The sequence below is a fragment of the Canis aureus genome, chromosome 22 (genome assembly GCF_053574225.1).
Source record: "Canis aureus isolate CA01 chromosome 22, VMU_Caureus_v.1.0, whole genome shotgun sequence".
NCBI classification, from domain to species: Eukaryota; Metazoa; Chordata; class Mammalia; order Carnivora; family Canidae; genus Canis; species Canis aureus.
The window spans coordinates 11297846-11315056 of record NC_135632.1 but is presented as its reverse complement, the minus strand read 5'-3'; the positions used below and the strand labels follow the sequence as shown (position 1 = coordinate 11315056).

General features: G+C 32.9%; 1 protein-coding gene and 1 non-coding gene across 3 annotated transcripts in view; both read right to left on the bottom strand.

Annotated features, from left to right (window-relative positions):
- Positions 1–2675: 2675 nt before the first annotated feature.
- Positions 2676–17211, bottom strand: part of PLOD2 (procollagen-lysine,2-oxoglutarate 5-dioxygenase 2) — a 94234-nt gene continuing 79698 nt past the window's right edge. Inside the window, exons 12-20 of one of the 2 annotated variants that reach the window (XM_077864793.1) lie at positions 14836–14961; positions 12411–12552; positions 11212–11274; positions 10110–10223; positions 6963–7028; positions 5807–5911; positions 4507–4653; positions 4271–4396; positions 2676–4103 (exon numbers count right to left, since the gene is read on the bottom strand). In XM_077864793.1, the coding sequence (XP_077720919.1) occupies positions 3948–4103; positions 4271–4396; positions 4507–4653; positions 5807–5911; positions 6963–7028; positions 10110–10223; positions 11212–11274; positions 12411–12552; positions 14836–14961 (1045 nt within the window). In that variant the 3' untranslated portion in view covers positions 2676–3947. The remainder of the gene's footprint in view (positions 4104–4270; positions 4397–4506; positions 4654–5806; positions 5912–6962; positions 7029–10109; positions 10224–11211; positions 11275–12410; positions 12553–14835; positions 14962–17211) is intronic. The other variant, XM_077864794.1, reaches the window with a different exon arrangement.
- LOC144294420 (U4 spliceosomal RNA) lies at positions 12538–12671 on the bottom strand. The gene has a single exon (XR_013361804.1). It is a non-coding gene; the product is annotated as a U4 spliceosomal RNA (small nuclear RNA).

Genomic DNA, 17211 nt, shown 5'->3' with positions numbered 1-17211 from the left:
ACAGGAGTGTATTTTAATCTATTTTGATATATTAACAATGATACAAAAATGTAACTTAATCCTTACACTCTTTTAAAAAGCTGGAAGAGTTAAAATTTATAAAGTCCACACATTCCTAGCATGTATACTCATCTTTCCAATTTTTCTAGTTCCTTTTATTAGAATAATTAAGCTATATCATACTTGGCATTTTTAAAGCATGTCTACATATAGTTTTCTACTCTTTTCACTACTTCTTTATATTTCTCTTCAAATTTAATCCAAAATTTATTGCTATCATTAAAGAGTTTTATACATTTTTCCCTTTTTTCTTCCCCAGGGCTTTTTCTTAATAAAGAGTTATTTTAAAATAAGTCTGTAGCTCGCTATCCTGAAAGACCACAGATAAACACTGCTGCTTGACAAAGGCTGCTTTCATGAAGTCTTAAAGACTTTAATTTTCCAAAATAGTCAACATCTAGTCAAAGAGGGCTATTTGCTGAGACTCTCAACTGTGACTAAAAATTGCATTTGGCTTTTCCTGCAACTTGCAGAGATTGTTGAATAGACCACTCCATAGTCCAAATGAATAACAGGACCCAAAAATGTCATACAAGATGGACTGAAGGGCTTAGCAAGCAGAGAGGTTCATAAGTGCAGGTGACGGACAAGAAAACAGGAGTGAGGGAATATATAAAAAGATTCTGTCATTAGGATAGACAGAATGGACTCCATTTATATGGTAATAGTTCTCCTTATTTTAATTCTGTAGAAGGGTGTTTGATCTCCTAGGTAAGTTACCAACACAAGTAAATTATTAGTGTTTTTCAGATTTTCAAAAATGAGGTGGAATCAAGAAAAATAATATACTGAAATACTATTAAGTATCTATATTAAGGAAAATATTCACATTGATTCCTATGCACATTAAGAATTAGGGAGCACCTGGGTGGCTCATCAGTTGAGCGACTGCCTTTGGCTCAGGGCATGATCCCAGGATCCAGGATCGAGTCCCGCATCAGGCTCCCCATAGGGAGCCTGCTTCTCTCTTTATGTCTTTGCCTCTCTCTGTGTGTCTCTCATGAAAAAAAATAAATAAAATATCAAAAAAAATTAGGAAAAAAGCCAACATATGAGGATTTAAACATCTCTGGGAATATATGTATATACACACCTGTACCTGTAAACACAAATAGTTATTATTGATATCAATATACTTCCATTTATTCAAATTAAATTAGTTATGGGAATTCTCCTTTTCTGTTGTTTCTTTATATTAAACAATTAATACACAAATATATATCCATAGCAAAATATTTCAGTTCCACAAAGCACTAAAAATAGCAGTGATGTGATCTAGCAATTCCATTCCTGGGAGTATACCTGAAAGAAAATCATGATCTCAAAAAGCAATCTGCACCCTCATGTTTGCTCTAGCAGCATGATTTATAATAGCCAAGACATGGAAACAACCTAAGTGTTCCCTGATGGATGAATGGATAATGACAATGTGGTATGTGTGTGTGTGTGTGTGTGTGTGTGTGTGTGTACTGAATAATATATAATATTGAATATTATGCAATCTTAAAAAGGAAGGAAATACTACCATTTGTGGCTGCATGGACAAGCCTTGAGGACATTACACTAAGTGAAATAGGTCAGACAGAGAAAGACAAACACTGCATATCACTTATATGTGCAATCTTAAAAAATGAACTCACAGAAAGAGAACAGATCAGATGTTGCCAGAGCTGAGTGGCTTTAAGGGACCATTTTCTTCATCTGTCCAATCCTGTTTGCCACCTTTTAAATTTGCTAGTCTACCTATGGGAATTGTTTACACTCTCCCTAATAACTATGAACCATTCTTTTTAAAAGTACATTTCATATCATGTCATGAAACCTGGGATAAAAGGGAAGACAAAATGCTCAGTTGGCTGCCTTGATCCATTTTCTGAAGACACAGCATAAGATTAAAGTAGTTACTACAGGCTGCCATGCACGTGAACCACAACTGAAAAGAACGAGCAACGAGCAGACGTCTTTCCTCTGAAGTGTATCACATGGACATTATGCTGCCTTGCACTGGTAGACTCTTTAAACGACCAGAGTCTGCTCACACTGGCTGGCATCCGTGACATATCAGCTGTTACGTATTTATAATACCATCCTGACGTATAGTAATAGAATTAAGAAATAATGAATAACGTGTCTCTTCAACAAAGTTGATGGGCTATAGGAATTTACTTCAAGTATTAAGTGTCACCAAGGAAAAGAGGTAGAACCCAACTTCCTTATTTCCTAAATCCATCTTCCAGTAATTATAATCTTGATCATCACTACATCCTCAGTCCTAGAACAGTGCATGGCCCATGGTGGGGACTTGGAAAACACCACTGAGCAGATAAATATATATTTAACAGATAGATAAATAGATAAATATATATTGAAGAAATGTTTTGTCTCTATTTCTTCACTTGTAAAATAAATTAGACAATCCCTAGTCATGAGATTGAAGGTATCATAATTCAATTCATTTGTCAATAAGTAGAGTTTTCATTAAGTTATAATATCAGTAAATGTACCAACCAAAATGAAAAAATCATAGCCTATTATATCCAGACATTCCTTTAGGATACTCCATCATACATTCTCTTCTAAAGATAAATCACCAATAATAAAGAGACCAACAGAAATTTATTTTAAATTATTTTATTTTTCATAATCTTCTAACACACAGTGTTAGAAAAATGAATTTTGGCACCATGACTTAGAACTTTTTTTTCAAGTTTAACCTTTAAATTAAAAACAGTAGCTACAATAAGTATATTTAAACCTCACTCAGAGAAATGGTGAAAAATCAAGTCACAAATTTTTTGTGCTGGGGAATTTTTTTAAAAAATGGAATTAAGAAAGGGTAACAAAAAGAGTAAGAAGGATAAAATGCAGACTATGCTGGAGAGACAAAAAGGTAAATAACCCTCCTGTCTAAGAAGGGAGACAAAGGGCAAAGAGAAGAAGAAAGGCTCACCAACTTTATTTTCCTGATATAAAATTCAAGTACTTAACAATGTTTTTTTAAAAATCGTAAAATGCTACTACTAACCTCATGAAATTTTCTTTTTCCTCATTATTTTCTAGAATTAAAATCAAAAGTCTGTTTTGACTTAAGGACACTTGCTGATCTTAAGTTGATATTTGATATACTTTACAAAATGGAAAGGCTTAAAAGCTTTCCTAAATCTAATACCTACTCAATATAATCCACCTTGGAAAACTCATCTGAGGGAATATAGGGTTTGATTTCTAATACAAATGTAACAAACAATCTAACGATCTAAACAAAACTATTTTCAACTGGCTCTCCGCACCTTAGTTGTATCCTGTACTAAGTTTCTTGAGGAAAAACATTGTGTAATATTTATTGTTCTTTGTATCCCTTCAGTAATTACTATAAAAAGTACCTGTATAGGTCATCAAAAAGGTACCGACACAATTAGTTGCATACAAATTCAGTCATAGCTCCAGTTTTCCAATGTTTCAAAAATTGTCAATTTTCACTTACACTCATTTTGTTGACATGTTGATAAATAACATTCTTCCTAAGCATTTTAAATAATAAAATATCACTAGTCTCTTGTCACTAGTACATTTGTAGCTGAATATTGTATCAATTGAAACACAAATTCAGAAAATTGTCATTATTCTCAGAGACAATAAGGCATAGAAATAAATATTTGCTTTTACTTTTTCTTTCTTTTCTTCTTCGATCTGTGTTTTAAGGCTCAGAGCAGACATTAAGAAATATCAAACAATTTTTTTTTTACAAAAAGTTATTCGAATGTTTGGCCCAAAGTGAAGTTGTTCTTTTGAAGTTATTTAAATATTCCTCTCATCTTCTCAAGCACAACTTCAAAGACATGTTCATCCATTCCAAAGAAAATTCAATGCAATGAAAAGTAAATAAGTTATGGATCTATAAATGATACTGCAATGTATCTCGTTCCATTCTTCACAGGAAGTCCTTCATGCAAATGTGTGAGTCTCCCTGGATGCATGAAGCTCCAGCCTTTTCTGGGTGATTCAATAGAGCAATTGTACCTTAGAAATTTGCATCCGCCTCCCTAAAAGAGATGGAACAAATAAATGTATCGCTTATAATATTTAATTTTAATCAGTGGAAAATTCAAATTATCCCATTTAAGCAGAATCTTCAAAAAAAATAAGGCAACGGCCTTTTCATAATGATATATTTCTTTTACAAAATGTAAAAAATAAAAGCCGTAATTACCTGAAAATCTTCTCCCACATTATTGAGTGCAATGTTGATGGTAAATGTAGAAGCGTCATGATGAGGGCGAAGGGAACGCTGTCTTTCAGGGGAATATTTTACTACAAAATTCAATAGCGCAAACCCCTAAAAAAAGCAAAGTAAACCAATGGATTCACTTATCAATAAAAATATAAAATAGCACATTTGTGTAAAAACTAGTAGGAGGTAGACAGGGGTAATGGGAGGATAACTACCTTCGTATAATAACCTGCAAAGACCTTCAGCGTAACGGGTGCAATAAACTCCCGGATAAAATGAAGCCATACATTCTCCAAATCAATTTGCTTCATGTGGATATCATCAGTTGGGACATTTTCATAACCACCAGATATACGGCTATCCTAGAAACAGCATTAATGATGTCATAAAGTGTGGTCCACATGCAATTCACATTTATATTACCTTGGAATTTTTTTTTCAACTGCAAGATCATAATAGACCATAAAAGTAACAGTTGTTCAATTATGTGTACCATCTGCTTTAGTTGCAAAACTATCAAAATAACTTAGATAACATGGCTTTGCAAATGTATCAATGATGAAACAAAATGTTGTAGAGTCAGTAGACTCCTTTCTTACTTGTTTAATATACATGTTAGCTCTGACTATAAAGTAAATAAAACACATCGCCAAAGCCTTCCTGTGCCTCCTGAAAAATTAGTTTTTTACAGTAACCCTTCAGACGATCTTTGCTACCCAATGGACAAAGATTCTGCTTGACTGCCCTTTGGATCCCCTACCCACCGACAACAAGCTTTCCCTGCTATGTTCCCCACTTTAATTTTATGATACCCAAAGTCCTTCCATGATTGCTTTTTATCATCCTACAAGCTGCTGACTTCACGTTCTTCCTCATACTTTGAACTTCCGTCTCTCTGGTCAGCTAACTAGCTGGGGTATGAAGTTGAGCAGAGGCAGTAATATTCCAGAGTATTCCCTAGAATTCCTTGGTATTGTTAAGGAGGAGCATATGTGGATTCTCAGAGGAAAAGAAAAACATTGAACCACCAACAGCAATACTTCCTGCCAAGTCTTTGACACTGAATATAAATACAAAACTAATTACACCAATGGCATTCAAACAGATTTCTTCTTCCAAAGTTTACAAACACACAAAAACTTTGGCAGTCAACCAGATAAACTTTGTCTTGGTACTTTCACTATAGCTCACTGTGAAAATGCAGAGAATAAAAAGTGGCCCTGGAGAAGACCAATACCACAAAATAAATGGACATATATTGCCTTACCATTCAGCCTGGAGAAACCGACCTGTGGAAACCATCCAGTGTAATTATATACGTAAATGAGAAAATGAGACCAGATAGATTAAATGCTACCAGAGTTCCCCTGACAGCCTTGGCTAGTCCCTGTAGTTAGGTCTAGGAGTCAGAGATACAGGACAAAACAGATAAATCCCCTCTAAATTCTCTAAATATCTATCCCTGCTCCTATCCCACATACACATTACAGTTCTCTGTGTGAAATTACAACTTACATGATGCTTGCCCCCAGACCACTGGCCATAATGCTCCATTTCTTCCACCAGTTCATCACAGGCTTTTTCAGAAAAGATGGGAAACCAAAAGACATCGGGACAAGGCTATAAAACAAGGCATCAACATTAAGAGAATAATACTCCATGTTTTTTAACTAACCAATGGCATTTCAAAAGTAACAGGATGGAATTATTCAATATTCATCTCGCTTAGATGCCTTTTTAAGAAGTTTGCCCAATATTACTGACATTATTGTTATAAATAATAGCTTTTTTTTTTAATGCTAAGACTTTTTTTCTTTTTTGCATTTAAACACCCGTAAAATCAAGGCATCTTTTAGACTCACATTTGAGCAAGCAGCCACCGTGATGTAGCTGTAACACTACAGTGTATATGTACTGGGCAAATTTTCCTTTGTCTCACCTTCTGTGTCTCACCTCACACACTATATATCTCTGTGTGTGCAAGTACACGCACACATGTAGCTTGGTGTTGCACTTGAGCTGACTTGCCCTATTTAAAATTACTTACTTCACGATTTGCCATTGAAATGAAAGTTATTATGCATACAGTGCTCTATGACATATGCTAACATAGTAAGTCTTGATACCTTGAGAAGTCTAAAATAGCTCTGTCAATATGTATAAAATAAATGGCAGTATTCTTATTTTTTCTCACAGTACACAAAATAACAGAGGATCTCAGAACTAAAGAGGCCTTACATTCTCTGAAATAAAGTATTAGTAATAGTTTGGAACACTAATCTAAAATAGTTCATTTTTTTAAAAAACATCTTTGAGAAGATTCTTGAAGTTCAATTTCTTTCAGAGATAAGCTTTTATTGAATAAGGCCTACACCAAAGATTTGCCAGTTTCCTTATTTTTAGTGATTTGAGATAGCTACAACATTTGGAAGCATGCCAAAACAAAAGGCATGCTCTTAAAATTATTGTTCATCTCCATGTTCTACATTTTTACAACTATATAACCCTTAAGGCTATAAAATTTGTAATTAAGCTGCATGATTTTTACATAAAAGATGGTTTTCTCCACTTTCACAACATCCTCTGCTAAAGCAATATTGCATTAACATTGTTCCCTTATGAAAAACAAGGCAAAAGTGCTCTATACATCATAGTAATTATTAATACAAACCTGTTCAACTATATTTTCAGTGAAAATCTTTGAATAATCACGGTTTATATATTTTTCCTTCCAGTCCTACCAAAAAAAAAATAAATAAAAAATCAATTGCACAGATTAAAGCAAGTATCTTTTTATAAATAATAGAAAATCCAAAGTTTATCCATTTCAGAAATTGCTCAATTTATAAATGACTCTGTACTGGACAAAAAGGAATTTTCAGGAACCATAGTTTTTTTAATACATATTCTTATTCTGCATATGCTCACATCATTCTATGAAACATCAAATTTTTATTTATGAAGTTTTTTTTATTTTTTTATTTTTTATTTCTTATTTTTTTTATTTTTTAATTTTTATTTATTTATGATAGAGAGATAAGGAGAGAGGCAGAGACATAGGCAGAGGGAGAAGCAGGCTCCATGCACCGGGAGCCCGACGTGGGATTCAATCCCGGGTCTCCAGGATGGCGCCCTGGGCCAAAGGCAGGCGCTAAACCACTGCGCTACCCAGGAATCCCCTATTTATGAAGTTTTATACCTCAAGATTTTAAAATTTGAATAATCTTATAGCAATTAGATTTACATGCTTTAGTCTATGCATATACACAGGGATAGGTAAATATGTGCCTAGAAGTTAATGATAAAGAACAAAATCCTACCAACTAATATTAGTAAAAATTAGCAAATTAATAAACTAGGGTCTTACTTATATATACTTTAATAGTGAATTACTCCAAAATAATTTTGATTTTTTAGAATTATTTCAAATTTTTCTCTTCACTTCAGTTTTAAATATGTGTCAAAGAATGATCTTGGGTTACTAACACTTTCTTTTAATTATTGAAAGTAAGGTATAGAACCATACGTTGAGGAATAGCTTCTCTTCATGTTAATTCAGAAACCTAATTCTTCTCTTTGACTAATTTCTGATACATAAACCACATACTAAGATATCTTAATTTTTTTAAAAAAAAGATACCTCAATTTTTGTCAACATCAGCTAAGGAATCCTTTTCCTGGGTTAAATGTTTTATTTAAAAACCACATATTTAGAGGGTATATTAAATATGGAGTGATTTAATATCAAAAAAGATCTCTTCTTAAATATATTTAGACATGTTTAACAAAATTTTTAATTTTCTCTTTACAAAGTACAAACAGGGAGCCAGCAGGGAAGAACTGAGGTATAGACTTAAAATAATTACAAACAAAATATGTTTCAGAAAATATTTTCTGAAATATATCTTTTGAGGTCAGATTTCATAGAGGCCTTGGTAATTTAAATGCCATTCTTAGTTTTGCACATTTCTGCTTATATGTAGCTCAGATATTTTTGATATGGAAGAACCAGTTATCTTCAAATTCTTTAATAAATTTCATTTATATGTAGTATGTAATTATAAGAATCAAATTACTATATTATCTCATTAATCCCTTCAATATTGATTAGTTCTCTGATTCCAAAATAAGGTGGGAAATTTTTTTTTAATATATTTTTTTAAATTTTTATTTATTTATGATAGTCACAGAGAGAGAGAGAGAGAGAGAGAGAGAGAGGCAGAGACACAGGCAGAGGGAGAAGCAGGCTCCATGCACCGGGAGCCCGATGTGGGATTCGATCCCGGGTCTCCAGGATCCCGCCCTGGGCCAAAGGCAGGCGCCAAACCGCTGCGCCACCCAGGGATTTCCCCAAGGTGGGAAATTTAAAAAAAAAAAAAGTCATTCATAACATTTCAGAATCTTTAAGTTTTTTTTCTATCTATCATTATTGATTTTAAGTAAAAGGAAAAAGAACCCCAAGATCTTACATTAAGGCATTAACTTCTCATTTTAGGCTACCTTTCAAATATCATTGAACAAACTGTGACTTTACTCATTTCTAAGTTCTCACAATGGGACAATCATCAAAAGTCATTAGTTAAATTTCAACTCGAAATCCCTCAGGAAGCATACTGATAAGGCTAATTTACCAAAAACAAGACGAAGCCATGGAAAGGAAAGCAGTTCCTACTTACTTCTCATGTTTTCATTTCATATTCTCCTTAGATATGAATTCTGACACAAAAGTCTATAATTCAGGATATAATTTGGGATATTTTTTTCAGGAACTAATATTACCCAAGAAACAAAATAATTCTATTCCTCAAAATAACCCAGAGAGACTCAAGTGTCAAAGTAAAATATGTAATTCCACCCTCACCATTTTAAAAAGCCTTTTTAATTATACTCCTGTGAAAGTTGAAGATATGTAGCTAAAATGAAATGAAAGTACTTTTAAAATACAAAAATGTCAAAAGATATTCTTCTTCTACCCAACAGAGTCTTCAGAGACCATTAAAATTTACTATCCTGGATGTCAACTACTCCTACAAAATAAAGGACAATTCTGATCAGGTGGATTGAGTCTTTGTAATTTAAAACTCTTATTAACGACGAGGGGAAAACCCCAACAGTAGCATTACAGAGATGATTACTAAAGGGAGTATTTTCTCTTGAATATACGTTTTAAGTTGACTGAAGAAACAGGCTCCAGTAAAACAAAAAAGGAGTGAATGAATTCCTGTATGATTCAAATCTTTAAGATAAGAAATAATTTTAGAGTTAGAAGAAAATAATTTCTTCAACTTCAGACTTTCTAAATATGCTGAATCCACTTACTCTGTAATCTTTTCTGGGTGTCTCTGGTGTGTACATTAACCAAATTGTTATACAAAAAATAAAATGATAAAATAAAACGTATTTTCCCAAACTAATTTTGTGAATTCTTTTCTTGAAAATTAAAACATAATATTGTCATAGGTGAGCTAATTGTAAACAGTTTTTCTCAAACCATAATTATAATTTTTATATGCTTTTAAATATATAAAAAGAAACATTGAGAGAAATCATAGACTTAGAATTCCTTTCCCCACACCTAATATATGTCTTAATTTAAAAAAAATGTCTTGGTCAAGAAATATATCTTTTAAAGAAGAATATAAATAATAGTATTTTAAATTATATTATTTTTTAAAGACAATTATATTTCTTAAGCTGTTTTTTAAACTTAAACTTTTTTAAAGACTCTTATCACATTTTTTCCTATTATTAATCCACTTGATTTACATCTATTTATAGTTATAGGAAAAAAAGAAATAAATGAGTACGAAATACATACCACAGGATTTTCAAAAATCTGCCAGAGGTCATTGTTATAATGGGAAGTATTGTAATTAGCAGTTGATAAAAGTCTTCCAAATTCATGTCTATTAGAAATGTACATAAACACACCCTATGTGCCAAAAAATAATAGTATTAACAATCCTAGAGGAAAATACAAGAAAATACACTTAACCATAGGACAAATATGTAGGAGATATTCAACTTTTTTATCTTATTCCTGAACATGCATTTTTATTTTTCATATGAAACATGCATGATTTAACATAAAAGAAATAAATTTTTTATTAATTATGTATTCAAACAGCAAACAAAACTAATTGGTAGCACTGACACTCAACTGAAAAAAAGAAGAAGAATGACTGTTTTTGTCCCTTTCTCATTGATCCTAGATGTAGACATCAGGGGGAAAAAATCCTGTTTGAAAGCAGAAATATTTTTGAGACACCAAAGTGCAATGAATTGTACCTCTTTTGGCTTCCTTCCCTTTCAAAGAAAACGTCACATTTTTAAACAAGAATTCAAATGTCAATATTATTTCATCAGACTGTATCATTATTTTTATTGTCTTGATGTTTAAAAACTGAACACAGAAATTACTTGTTCATTAAAGGCAGCTAAAGAAAACCAGTCTTATATCCTTGCCCAAACCAAATAAATATGGCAAACACCACTATGGTGAGTTTGTTTCTTTTTGTACCTGTTTTAATGGTAAAAAGGGTTAGTTATTAATAAAAAATTATAATAATGAAGAGTACCCAAATCTCATTTTAATCAAGATGTACGTTATATTTACTCCTACTTCTTCTCTCCCTTAAACAAAGCAAAACTAGAAAAACTAGTGAAAGGGTTTTGGCTTTAACTTTCTCTCTCATTCATCAACCACCAAATGATGTAAATCAGCTCAAAGAACTGGGCTGAATTTCACATAATGCCCACCCCCAACACACAAAACATACACACACATACACAAATTAAGAACCAATTTTACCGTGCTAAATGGAAAGACGACTCTTAAAGAAATTTTACTGCTAGGCAAAATACAGTATCTAATATTAATTAAATAAACAAAAATAAATAAAAATAAATAAAAATAACACCTTTGGGGGGCTGAGCATTTGGAATGTTTCCGGAGTAGGGGAGTCTTTTTCCCTTTGTAAAGTCTAAAATGAAGAGAAGCATTGGGTAAGTTGACCTGCACACCCACACTCTCTCAGGTATTCTTAGGTAAATAACATTAGCAGCCCTTGATCAAAAGCTGACATTCTGAAATGTCCTTCATGGACAACATGCATAACAAGCAAAGCTTATAGCGCACACAAAGAAACAACTCCAGCTCTTTCATTTTTTTTTTGTCAAACATAAATCCAAGCTCATTCCTTAGTAGAATTTTCATTAGACACAAAATTAAGACAAAGGAAAAAATGTGTAAGAGAGGCCATTCCAGGATGCGCTGTTGAGTCAAATTAGCAGAACATGAGCACATATTACGATCACGAGTACTGACGATACTCAATATAACAGTGCACACAGGTTTGTGGGAAGAACAAATATACTCAAACAATACATGCCTTATTGCACTAGAAAAAAATACTTGCCAACTTTTCTGATTTTCCCCAAATCACATTTGCTTATATAAATTTGAGTAAAATAACCTAGTCATTTTAAAATAGAAAACTATGTAAACGTGTTTTAAAACATTTACACATTTTGAAAAACAGACTACTTTCTACAATCACTGAACTTTTATAATGAAAGTACATTTGTAGAATAGCAATGAATCATTGCTTTTCACACATGAAATATACTACATATCACCATCCTTCTCTTAGTGTAGTGCTAAGGAAATGCTTTGAGGAGTGTATGTAGTTTATAATGATAAAGAGAATAATGGACATTGATTTCAGAACAAAAATGTGTTCTTAAATGTGTAAGTGATTTTTTCACCCAGGCTTTATCTAATTAATTTTAATTAGGTCAGTTTTACACTACAAAATTTCAAGTGGAAGTGAAGATGAATTATTAAACATGTAAAGCTGACTTGTAACAAATCCATATTTATGACTGAAATTTTGCTGGTGCTTATGAATTAGCCTAAGCATGGACCTAACATTTTCCAAACTGTTTCTACAGGTAAATGTACACATTATTGCTCCCAATTTTTCAATACAGAACCAAAAAAATTGGCTAGTACTTACAAATTAGAAAGAAAAGGGGCATCAAAACACAATGACACATCCACTGGTAAAGCAAGCCATTTTATAAGAACATTCAAGCAAGCCAACATTGTATACCCTACCATTTCTCTAGCATTTCGGCAGAGAGCCATATCAGGATCCAATTTATCACGAACAAAATAGTTCCTTTCATTCATCTCTGATCGAAGCGTCTTTCCCTTAATTAAGTACACATTAGCCATGTATGGGACATTCCATATCCCTCTGAAAGTAAAGACAAGACATTCCAAAATACCACAAATAAAAAATATTTTAAGGTTTATTAGCAACAATCGCGCCTCGGATAAACCTCATTGGCTATGATACTGCCACTGCGCAAAGCTATTTTAAGGTTTATTTTTATGTTTTTAAAACAAAGGCCTTGTATGTTTTTAAATTTTGTATATATAAATCATTGAATCAAATTGCTGCAAACGCAAACACATGTAGTGACATTTAACATACTTACACACACATATATGACCATCACCTGCTACACACTACCTTTTTGTGTAATAAATCACTATCTCCCTACATAAACTTTATTATAGGGTTGGTATCTTCTCAGCATGTTGGCAGTAATCCTTCATCTCATTATTGTAGTTAGAATATAATATTCTATTGTACAAAAAGTGTTTCCATTTAGGATTAAGCAGTTTGATAGCAAAAATAGTCACATACAACCTAGTATACTACAACTAGCTCACACTGGCTCCTCAGAGCACTTAGCTTCACTTTCCAAGTCTATACTCGGTGACTTCACATTCGAAGCTTGAAATCAGCCATGGCAGAAGCATTTATACCACAGAAATTAGTAAACACTACAAATCAGGGTGTCCCTCAAGCCCAAGATCCAGTTGTTTGACCTTTACCAGCATACCACTACATACAGCATAAAATTCCCCTAAAATATGTTCTCTTGAAATTCACTAAGCCAACTCAAATTTCTCGAGAAAGATTAGATAGGAATAAATAAATAGCTAGAAGTAACATGAGCATTGGGAGATACTTTATTTTGTCCTTCATCCTTTCCCACATTTGTCTTCTCACTCTGCACATGACTCATTTCCTAAGAATAGCAAGTAAGGTTTCAGCCTAAAGGCATATGCCTATCGCTTTTAGAGAACAGAAAGGAAAGATTTTGACAAAGGAAATGTAGTTAGATATTAAAAGGAATGTGATTTCATTTTGTTTTGCTAGATGAACCTCAAAGGAAATAGCCATAAAAGATACACAATGTGTCATCTGAATTCAGAAATTTATCACTGGCAGTATGGAGTGTCTCAGTTTTGAAGAAACAAACACACACGTACACACCTGCGTACATACATGTCATAAGATGTCATTCCTTCATGTAGCTTTTGGACATGAAGTACATTCTTGTATTAACTAGATCAAAAGCCTCTCACATATTTTTTTCCTTGCACTTTAAACAACTGTGACAGGAGGCTGTACAAAGTATTACCACTGCCTAAAGCAACTTAAATTAAATATAAATTTTCTATTCTACTTCTGGAAACCCTTATTTCTGCTATACCCACAGACAATATCAGGCATTTGGTCTATACAAATCATCCCAGAGACAATAAAAGTACTTTGAAAAAACAGTATGATCTGAAGAGTGTTTTCTCAGCTATCATGCTTAATTACAGCTAACAGTAGCTTTTATCATATTTATATTATTCAAATTTACTATTTTCACAAGCAAAACACCTTTTTAATACTCAACTGTTCAACAAAAAGTGTGTGGGGCTTCTATTCTAAATTTAGGGGCACATATCTTTAGTCATGAGAAAATGTTTTCCCTTTTTAACTGATATATCTGCAAAATTAGGCAAAGCATTTAACATCTCGGTCACTGCTCCATCATCTGTATGAAGAAAGAGGATAACATTCCACTCTATTACTACCTAAACACTACATCAATTGTGATTAGTTTTTATTCTAAAAAAAAATATCAACTGTTATCTCTGAAATAAATATCAATTATGAACACACTTTGTAGCAAGTATATTCTTTTCAAACTCTGGAAATGGAAATCAGATACCGGTGAAGAAACTGATCTTGAAGCAGAATATTAGCTATTTCACACAGAAAACTCTTGCAATAGGAAATGTTGGAAAGTTATAGCCTTTGGTTATTGTTTTTGTTTGTTTATTGTAAATTTGAAAGGCTATCAAAACAACTTTCATCCCAGGCACTAAATTAGCTAAACGAAATTCCTTTTCTAAACTTAACTAAATAATATTAGCCTTCTGACAACCATCTGATGGCTACACATACCTACCGTGTAGCATCTCTTGTATTTTGCACAATAGTAAGTTTGCTCCTGAGAAGATTCAGGACTTCAAAAACGGACCTTTGTAGTATTAGTTTTACTAGTATTTCAGGATTCCAAGTGATCTCCAGGTTTTTGGATTTCCATTAATCATGAAGAAAAGGTAATGTTAATAAGACCACATAAGATTATGTGGCACTTTACATTACAAGATTGATCAAGTAACTTACACTCTATTCCCTTGAACAATATCCACATAATCTTCAGATCGAGCATAGTATCCATCAGGACTTAAGGCTCCCCAGAAGTTGGACCACAGCTTTCCATGACGAGTTACAAGAGGAGCAATGATCTTTCTAAAGACAGAATGAGAGAAAAATAAATCCACGTGATTATTTATTTTTAAATTACCACAGAATTATGTGTTTTGGACTTAGCATGGCACATACAACACTACAGTTCATTTAATACATATGTAGTGAATCCAAAATCCTAAAAGTAAAATAAAAGAGAAACAGGAATTTCTTTCCACTTTTTCTTAAATAAGCATATTGCTAATTTTCAATGATGTTTCTTAAAAAGAGTAACAAAAAAAGGCACAATAATTGAAAGTGCTAATGAAAGTATAAAAATGACTTTTAAAAGTACCTAACTATATTCGAATAACTCAAACTACCTTAATTATTTATTTTAAGTATTTCAGAAATTATACAAAACGAAATCAAATATTTTCATTGTCATTGAGAATACATAAAAATCCCTGGTGCATTGAAGTATCCAATAAATATCTGTTGAATAAAAAAATGAATTAAGATGAGCTGAGATATTTGTAAATAAGCCAGTTTTCCTAAAGTTAAGTCCTGAATTACTTTAAAGTATGTTTCCTTTTTTTTTTTTTAAATTTTTAAAATGGGTTGTGCTAGCCCTGGCAACACTGGACATTCTTCTGGTCCTTCAACTATTTAAAAAAACAAAATAAAGGGTAATTGCCATAGCACTCTGTCTGACTACCTACCAGGAAAGTAGTCCCTTTGAGACAAGCACACGTTACAAATTCAAAATATGTCAGATTTTTTTCTTAGGAAAATCTACTTTTCCTAAGAAAATGTGTTAATACTTCCCAAATGAAGTAACAAAATCTGAGGTTCCTCTAGAATTACTTTTTTTTTTAAAGATTTTATTTATTTATTTGACAAAGAGAGAGCAAGAGAGTACAAACAGGGGGAGCGACAGAGAGAGAGGGAGAGCAGACTGCCCGCTGAGCATGGAGCCCCGTGAGAAGAGGGGCTAATCCCAGGATCCCAGGATAATGAGCTGAGCTGAAGGGATGATTTATAGACTGAGCCACCCAGGCACCCCTAGAATTACTTTTGAAATGAAATTAATTATAGTGGTGTCAATTTTTAAGAAAAGCTCACACAACTCCATGAGGAAGTTTATGAACCAGGTGTTTTTCACACACACACAAAAAAACACCAACAACTATTTCATAACACTCTAGTCCTGTGAAGACCATGTGTGCCCTTTCCCTTACCTACAGAAAAGTGAAACATAGTCTGTAAATACACATCATGCAAAATAGTGATTTTGGTTTCTCTTCCCTGGTTCCTATTAAAATGAAAAGTTAACCAAAAACACTTAAGTTTTGTTTTGTTTAGAATGTCTATAATATTAGGAATGGTAGTATAAATTAGAATTTATATACTATGTTAATTTAAGGAATAATTCAATGGTGATAACTGACAAGCTCAAATACATAGTTTAAGAAATCTTGTAACCTATAATCTCACCTGCCTTCCAAAGAAGGTTGGGCAAAGAAATGGAAATCAAAATCCATCTGCAGTGTGCCTCAGTGTTTTTGAGTACCGAACTACAGTAAGGCCCCCTATCCACGCTTTTACTTTCCATAGTTTCATTTACCCAGGGTCAACCATGGTCCAGAGGAGAGGATTCTTCTGATGAAGCAACAGATCAATAGTAGCCTAACACTAATTCACACTGCCTGCGTCATTCACCTCACTTCATCTCATCACGTTGACATTTTATCATCTCACATCATCACAAGAAGGGTGAATGCAGAACAAAAAGATATTTTTTTGAGAGATCACATCCATATAACTTTTTTGACAGTATATTATTATAACTGTCCTATTACTGCTGTTAATATCTTAATGTGCACAATTTAGAAATTAAACTTTATGTTAGAAAAAAACATATATAGGGCTTGGTACTATCTGTGGTTTCACGCATCCACTAGAGCTCTTGGAATATATTCCCTGTGGATAAGGGGGAACTACTTTACCAGGATAGTGGCTGGGGGATGATGAATTACACGATATCACTGAAGGAGTAAAATCTGCAGCAAAGCAGTAAATTGTAGAGACAGGAAAAGAGGGAAAAGAGAGCTGATGAGATTCTGGAAAGCCACATGACTGAAGATATGACCCATCCCTTATCCCTCTAACCTTCAGTCAAGTCTACTACATCTTACAATATTTTTTTCTTTTTATTATTTTTTTTCTTTTTTTATTTTTTCATCTCTTTCTGTTTTCTTACATTTTTGGTGTATGTAAATTCTTTCTGCAAACTATATGCTTGAATACAAG